This window comes from Vigna unguiculata, chromosome 8 (assembly GCF_004118075.2).
Source record: "Vigna unguiculata cultivar IT97K-499-35 chromosome 8, ASM411807v1, whole genome shotgun sequence".
NCBI lineage: Eukaryota > Viridiplantae > Streptophyta > Magnoliopsida > Fabales > Fabaceae > Vigna > Vigna unguiculata.
In genome coordinates, this window is record NC_040286.1 from 32,973,287 (window position 1) to 32,982,127 (window position 8,841).

The window sequence follows — 8,841 nt, forward strand, 5'->3', positions numbered from 1 at the left end:
GCCACACCCTTCTCCGTATGATCCGTGTCTTTTACTTTCTTGTCGCTGCTTTTACGAAAACAATTACCTACCCAATTAGCACATTTTCTTAATTCTTCCCATCTAACTGCATTGCACCACTGTTTCTTCTTTATACACAATAAAAAATGTGTTCGATCCATGCTAATACAATACAATCCTTAGAATGTGGATGTGCTTTTCCAGACACGACAATAACATACTGTCAGTGAATTAGAGAGACTGGTTAAACAATATCTTAATAAGATGACTTTAATTCTGATTCATCAACATTAACTTATAAAATAAGGTTTGCATTCATTTATATAATTAATGTAGAACTTTCAATGATCTCTTAGGCCGAGGTATACGAAGAAGAGACTGAACATTAGTGAATGATCTGACTAAACATGAATGAATGATTCGATGACGTGTGAAACAATAAACTCAACAAATAACAAATCTTTCGATAACAGTTGGAGTTGGTACAATAGATCCAACAAATAATAAATCTCGCTTGGATATCAATGATTTTGATATCATATTAAATAATAAACTTTAAACATAACTCAATATTACAAAATCGACTTGTAAAGTAAAGATTACACCTATTTATATATTATAAACCAACTTATCATCGATCGATTGGGACTTCCAACACAATTATCCTTATTCCCTCCCAAAAACTCTATAATACCAAATTATCAACGTTGTCTATCAATATCAGTGGCAGAAGTTGCTTCCACCACTCATATACACTCTCATTGTTGCATGCCCCGGCTGGTGGGAATCTTTCAAGTTTTCTCAAACCAAAATTATATGTTAATGAAGTATAGTGAAGAGATGCATGGATGGAAACATTATGTTAATACCAAACTAAAAGCAAGTTTTTTTTTTTTTCCTTTTGTTTCATAATAAGAGATAATGCAGACAGTCCCCCAGGAATAGTGTTATAATTATTTGCATAAATTAATTTAGAATGCCCAATGATGAATGTGAATTTTGGGAAAATGCTCTAACTTCTTGGACAATTCTTATTGTGTACTCAGTTAATTAATCCTACAAATCCCGGAACAGTCTAAAGACCTGCCCCCATTTAAACCTTTTTTCTAGCAACAGAGTCATTGTTAATTGAAGGGTATAAGGGGTTATAGATTTATAAATGTTCTAGCTATAAGGTTAAGAATTCGATCAGTTAAAGTTTCTTCTCATCCTCTCTTGTTTCGAGGTCCTTCTCTATGTCTATCTTCTGACATCTTAGATTTTTCTTGTATTAATTCGATGTTCATCAAATTTCTCCATTTAATTCATACCTATTGTCATGTCTAGAACAGTTACTTGAGTTATGAGCTTTAATCTCCTCATTTACCATCGTATACTCCTAATCTAGTGACCTCTGATATTGGTTCAAATAACTAGATCGGCCTTTTGACATACCAAATCGGCCTTTGACAGTTAAAGACTATATCAGCACTAGCACTACAATAACTATAGGCTTCCAGATCTTTAATTACGTTGATAATGACTTATTTCTAGAATAACATAAAAATGTTCTTTTCATTTTTTCAATCTAAAGATTAAAATTGAATCATCTATTAAATTGTGTATGTTTCAAAGAAAGTTGAAAGTGTTATATAAATGTATTATATATATATATATATATATATATATATATATATATATATATATATATATATATATATTTCATAAAACTACATAAAAGAAAAACAGAGTAACAATAAATTCTCAGTAAGACCCGACACTGAATAATATTCCTAGCAAACTTATTACTCTTCACATCATATTTTCCACTGGTTTGAACGCGTGTAATTAAAGCAGAGATTTGGGGGTGTAGAAGAAACGGTTGGAGTTGCAGAGAGAAAAGCCCCATATGTTCGATGCAAATTTTGGGCCTTGTCTGTAGTGATAGGCCGACCTTTACTAATTGAGGCAGATATGTTTGGGCTAGTATTTATTGGCTTGATTTGCTGTATATATTGTCTTTTGGGCTATTTTTTCTTGCAAAACACAACTTTCTTACACCTCCATTTTATTTCAGAGCAAACTTTTCAAAGTCCTTTTTATCCGGAAAATCTCGTCTAAAAATGAATAGAATGTAAAATTTACAAGATCTGGAGAGAAAAAAAAAAACATATAGCTGGGATTGTTTTTCTGATCATGTTGGGCTGAGCAATATGTTAACTAAAGTTTATGTTTACTATATAACACCCCATTAGAAATATATAAGTAGTGGATATATTTTTGTGGTGTTTATTTTTCCAATTTTACACTCTTAATTTTTACTTTAAAATTTAAATAATTATTCATAATAAACAAAATATTTTTCAGTTTTATCATTTGAATAACTACTTTTTTGAATTCAAATAATTATTTATTATAAAAAATTATTTATTTTTCTATTAGTTTAGTAACCACTTTTCCAATTTAAATAATTACCATAATAAAAAATTATTTACCCAATATTACTTATAATATTTTCTATTTCAATAACTAAATTTTATTGCTATATCTATAAGTATGTATATATAACTAAATACAGTTTTTATTTTTTCAATTTTATCCTTTAATTACTACTTTTAAAATGTAAATAATTTATACATAATTAAAAAGTGTTTACACATAGTAATTAAAAATGAAAATACTTTTGGTTTTTTTAACTAAATGAAAATCCCATTGCATTTTTATAGTTAATTCACGAAAATGTACTAGGTATTTAAATCAAAGGAAACAAATTCATCCTAATCATTTTATAACTTTTCAACTTGAAAAGCACATACCATATTGTGACATGCTAATATCTTATTTTATTTTATTTATATCTTAAATAGTATTAGGGGTGTTATTTAATAACAATAATATATAATAAAACAGCATGAAAACAAATATGCAGAAGAGCACATTTACCATCATCTCCAATAAGATTCAAAATTTGATCTTCAATAAGAATTTTTGTTTTATAGAACAAGACAGATTCATATCATCTTATTAAAAACAAGAACGTACAAGAGTTCAATAAACGGTTTCGTCAACTTACGCATAAATATACTTTACGTCTGTTTCTTCGTCATATCTGATCATCACTATCATGTTTTTAAAATAAAATCATAATTATTAAAAGTTTCACATAAAATAATTTTATAATTTAATTTTGTGAAATTAAATTAAATTCAAAATATACTTCTAATATATATTAGAGTCAAGTTAAAACTTATCTTAAGAAACTTTCTTTAATATTCTGTTTTACTCAATATTGAACTGTTAACGAACATCTTTAAAACCAAATTGCGAATGAATTTCAACACTAGCGGATAGTAGTTATACCTTATTCGTTCTTTAAACAAGCTTTTAACTATTATAATTGATCAGCTCATTGGAATGTGAAAATCAACCACTTTCTATATATAATATATAAAAATAAGTTGTTAGTACCTCTTCCAATTTTTAGGTTATGCTAAAAAAATGTCAATTTGAGCACCTTCGCTACTTTAGTGGTTAAATTCAATCCCACCTTAACCTTCTTGGGATACACTGAAACAGAATAATGACAACAGGGTAGAGAAAAAAAAAGTGATTCCTCACTGTTTGGGATGAAAAATGTTAAATTTGAATGATAAAAACAGAAAAAAAAAACAATTTAAATGGAAAAGAATTAGAAGACTAGAGAAGACGTGCGCTAATAAATTAAAAGGAAATATCAGCACAAGTTAGTTTGTTTTTTATGAATTTAAATATAAATTAAAATTTTCGTATTGAGTAAAAGTAAACTAATTAAAAAGTTGAATATATAATATAGGATAAAAAAGCTCCAAAAACATTAATGTTGTGTTATTTTTCACTTATTTATTATTCATACAGATTTGCGAGTAGGTTCTGTGTTGTTTGAAATGATTTGTAAGTGTTGAAGAGCAATGATTTGTGGAATGTAGTACTAGTAGAGAAGAGATCGTCGCAATAATGAAGACATTTAAGAGTATTTACTATATATACAGGTTGTTTTTACTGAAATATGTTTTTATTTTTTTAAAATTCGCTTGCGAGCGGTACTTTTTTTTTTTTTTTTATTACTTCGCATGGATGATCTTTTGGTGGTGGTGGTTGATTTGTCTTTAGTTGTTTAGTTTGAATTTGATAGTACTAAAGTATTGTGTGAAGTGTGAAATAAATAATTTATAGCTATATAGATATGATCTTTTGCGTTATTGGTTAAATTTTTTAAAATTAATCTTTATTTTTATATATTTTTTAAAAATTGTCTATCGTCTATCATTTTTTATTATTGTTATATTTGAATTTTTTATTTTAAATTTAATCGATCAAAATAAAACTATTAGGAGAATTATTTAAAATTTAACTTTAAATATATATATATATATATATATATATATATATATATATATATATATATATATATATATATATATATATATATATAATTTAGATATATGAGTTTGAATTTATACTTTGATGTAGCTTATTTAAATTTGCTTTTTAGAAAGGTGAAATCTATTTATGTTATTACTTTATTTAATAATTTGATTTCAAATGTACTTAATTTTTTTTTTCTAAATTTATACTTTAGAGATTTATTTTTATATACTTTCATTTAGTTTAATGGAATGATATATAAAAAAGACTCAATATTCATTATAAAATGATAGTTATATATATATATATATATATATATATATATATATATATATATATATTTTTTGTTGAGTATTTAAATATGAGTTTAAGTCTTACATTAAATAAAAATGATAGAGTTGAGCATCATATAAAGATTAAGACTCATAAACCCATTAATTTAAGGTTTTTGGTTGAAAATGGTATCAATATCTTATGTAAGGATTGAGCATATATCCCATTGATATTGTATCTCTTTAGTGATTCTCTCGAAAGTCCCAACAATGCTATCAAAGTCTAAGTAAGGTTTGTTTGGGTGATTGATTCATATGAATTTGATTTTATATTGAAAGTTTTCGTTATGAAAGATCAAGCAAACGTGTCTCGTTATGTAAACGGCGTCGCAAGTAAAGGATGTGAAATGTGAAAGCTAGAGATAGGAAGTACTAATGTGAAGAAACTCTTGAAAATGATTGTTGGATTAAGAGAGATTGTTGAATATCTAAGTATGAGTCTAAATATCATATTGAGTAAAAATGATAAAGTTGAGTATTATATAACGATGAAGAATAAACTAATTGCTTTGAAGTTTTGGATCGAGAAAATGATGTCAATTCTTTATAAGTGAATTAACCTCATATCTAATTGATAATACATCTCTTATGTAATTTTCTTTTGAAAGTCTCAACATTTTTTATAGATATTTGAAAAATAAAAAAGAAATGAAATATATATAATAGATAGTGAGTGAACACTTCCGATAAATAAGTTATTAAAAATAGTAAGAAATATTGGTGAAATATTTTGTAAATAGGATTGTGAAAGGAAGGAGAGTGATTCCTTAGGAAATAATAAAATGACATAAGTAAGGTGAATGACGAGAGATCGAAATAGACATCTTATCTTACTTGTTTGGTAACATAAAGAAATATGCAATCGAGACATTTATCATTTCAATTCAAGTCTTTTTTATTGTTTTTCTTTTACCCCATTCGTATAACTTGTGGTTATGGCTTCAGAATGGACCCGTGAATACATTTTTATTTTAATGTAATTGGACATCATTGCTATTTAAGTAATGCAACCGCAGTTCTTTTTTTTCTTTCAATATTTTACTAATTGGACAATCAATTCTATTTAAATATGAATTTAAGCGTATAGAGTTCTAAGGCGAATTATCGATGAGTTGGAGTTATTTATTAAAAAATATCAGTCATACAATAAGTAAGTAGGCAGATTTAGCTCATTCAATTATTCTCTACAAGGATTCGGAACAAGACCAAGGTGAATTTAAGTTTTTAATATACATTCTTATTTTCATTGGATTTTATTAAATTTAGGAAAACTTTGCCTCCATTATTTTATACTTTAATTTATACATACATTTTAAATAATTTACGTATTAAATTATTGATAAAAAATAAAAAGGTATAGTAAAATTTATGTTTTAAGTTGTTTACATTTAGTTATTTTACACTTTAAATGATTTAATTATTAAAATAACCAAATCATGTCTTTAAAGATTAATTACAAAAACAAACAAAAAAACATAATACTTAGTTAATACGATGTAAAAGTCATATAAAAAACAATTGAAGTAACACGGTACGGTAAAATGTTAGATAACAGTCGCATCAAAGATAGAATTGGCATAAGGCAAGATGAATCGGGTACCATGGGTTCCGAATCATTTCCCACCATTAGATTTAATCCAACGGTGTTAGTCGGATCACTAAAAGAATGTTGGAAGGAGCGAAATTGGATGTTTGCTAAATTGCAAAACACGAAATTAAACCTCTCAGAAGAAGACGATACCATGTCCCCAAATCCTTATCCCTTCTCTTGCTCACGAATCCGTGAAGACAATTAAAAAACCATAAAATCACTTTCTTTTCTTTCGATAAACAAAAGCAACGATACACGTGTCACATTATTAACGCTTTCTTCTCCGATGCTCCTCACGCGTGCCACGTCTCTAGAGGGAAGGGTTCCATGGAAGTAACTAGAAGAAAATACTATCCCGTTGGCAAGATGAAGCTTATCCTAAGTTTATTTAATAAAAAACAAAAATAATGTACATTATTTATTTATTTTTCTCTGGGCTATGATCAGAAATCATTATTAAATAGACAACACTACCGAATGAGCATTATTGACGAGGAAAGTGGTCCCAGCTTAGGCAATAGACAGCACCACCCACCCACACACACCTACTTTCCAACCCCACTCTTTTCACAACTTCACTCCATGCATTTTTCATTATCCCTGGCTACTAATAACGGCCACAGGCGTGGATAAAGAAACCCAACCTTCACTTATATTTCAGGGAAGAGGACAAAAATTACAGGGAGGACACCAAAAATAAAAATAATATTATAAAAGATGCATAAATGACTCTGGTGTTATTTTTGATTTTGCATAATAATACACAATCACAGCCGTACATCACACATGCGCTGGGCCTCTTCCAACTTAAAAGCGGAGGATAACTTGGCCCATTACGCGACACATGCACCACCTAATAATAATCATAAGTTTACATCTTTACATACAAAATACAACACTTTAAATTAAAAGAAAAAAAAAGATAAAACAGATCATTGGATAAAATGAAACCGAAAAACCCACAAACATTGCTTGATTGGTTAACCATTAACCATGAACCGTTCGATTCAATCACTTGGACTTGAAGGGAATGGCGCGGATTACGACCTGGTGGTAGAGGGCAGCGAGAGCCGCACCGATGAATGGTCCCACCCAGAAGATCCACTGCACAAAAAGAGACAATCAATTAGCGTCAGAGATCAGACGGTCGAGATTGGTTTTCCCGAAAACCCTAAAATTGGCCGAACAGAAAGAAAGAATGAAATTAAATATCTCACGTGATCGTCCCAGCCAAGGTCTTTGTTGAAGATGATGGCAGCGCCGAGACTACGAGCAGGGTTGATACCGGTTCCGGTGATGGGGATGGTGGCCAAGTGAACCAAGAACACAGCGAACCCAATTGGTAAAGGTGCCAGAATCTAGTTACGTATTCAACCAAACCACACAATTAGTTAGCTCCACCAGACTTGTGTACTTCTATTAATTAAGAGGAAGAAAGAGGTAGACGCTTACGGGGACGTGAGAGTCTCTGGCGCTACGTTTGGCATCGGTGGCTGAGAAAACGGTGTAAACAAGGATGAAGGTGCCGACAATTTCAGCACCAAGTCCGTCACCTTTTGTGTAACCTGGGGCAACAAAGTTGGCACCACCGTTCAATGCACCGTATCTGGTTTTTCCCTCGAAACCCTTCACCACTCCGGCGCCAGCGATAGCACCCAACACTTGCATCACTATGTAGAACAACGCTCTGGTCAACGACAATTTCCTTGCCAAGAACAGCCCAAAGGTAACCGCAGGGTTTATGTGACCACCTGCACCACAAACACAAACAAACAACGTTGTTTATCTTTAACAACTAAAAAAAAAGGATTTTTTTCCTGAGATGTTGAGAAAAAAAAATGAACCTGAGATTCCGGCGGTGCAGTAAACGAGGGCGAAGATCATGCCACCGAAGGCCCAAGCGATTCCTTGAATACCAACGGATTGGCACTTGGTGGGAGACCTGAGGACGCCCATGACGGTTAAGATGGTGATGTAGAGAAACAGAAAAGTTGCTACAAACTCTGCTATCCCTGCTCTGTAGAAGGACCATGAAGTAAGCTCTGAGGGCTCAAAAAGCGGCGCTGGCGGTGGCTCCTGGTAGTCCTTGCCGTCGTCTTGGCTCTGCGCCGCCGTACCAATCGGTTGTCTCTCCGGGAACTTGTTCGCTCCCAACGACACATCCTGCTCCTTCCCCTCCATGTTTTTTTCTTCTCCCTGTTCTTGCCTCGGATTCCTGTGAGTTGTGAGTGCGTGAGTGTGATAGGGTAAGGAGGAAGGTGCGGATTTATAATCCTAATGAGTTAGAGTTAATAGAACTGAGGGTGAGGGTAGTGGGAGTGGGTCCCGCAAGCGTAATATGTTGAATTTTTTATTGTTTTGTTTGATAGAGACCAATGATTGATGGGGTTTGTCCTAGCTGGCGTGATTCCAACCACTCCTAGAAAGACCGACCATGTTCCGCGCAGCACTGGAACGTGGACGTGGATTACCGTGGTTTGAAATAACGGAACCTGGAAAAAAGTTAACAGAAGAAGGGTAAAACGTTTTGTTTTG

The 8,841-nt window shown here is 31.2% G+C and overlaps 1 protein-coding gene across 1 annotated transcript; it reads right to left on the reverse strand.

Annotated features, from left to right (window-relative positions):
* Positions 1-6,992: 6,992 nt before the first annotated feature.
* On the reverse strand, positions 6,993-8,558 carry LOC114194353 (probable aquaporin PIP-type 7a). Its single transcript, XM_028084518.1, has 4 exons — positions 8,151-8,558; positions 7,759-8,057; positions 7,524-7,664; positions 6,993-7,410 (listed from the first exon to the last, which is right to left on the reverse strand). Exons 1-4 carry the CDS (start codon positions 8,485-8,487, stop codon positions 7,318-7,320), a joined length of 870 nt encoding a protein of 289 aa, XP_027940319.1. The 5' UTR covers positions 8,488-8,558; the 3' UTR covers positions 6,993-7,317.
* Between the last annotated feature and the right edge of the window lie 283 nt (positions 8,559-8,841).

What these genes read in the sequence shown, in the direction of transcription:
- LOC114194353 (XM_028084518.1), bottom strand. Translation starts at nt 8,487, where the DNA reads ATGGAGGGGAAGGAGCAGGATGTGTCGTTGGGAGCGAACAAGTTCCCG. An exon ending in CTGCACCGCCGGAATCTCAG is followed by an intron (nt 8,058 to 8,150) that starts GTTCATTTTTTT and finishes TTTGTGGTGCAG; the next exon opens with GTGGTCACATAAACCCTGCG. An exon ending in ACCTTGGCTGGGACGATCAC is followed by an intron (nt 7,411 to 7,523) that starts GTGAGATATTTA and finishes CTTTTTGTGCAG; the next exon opens with TGGATCTTCTGGGTGGGACC.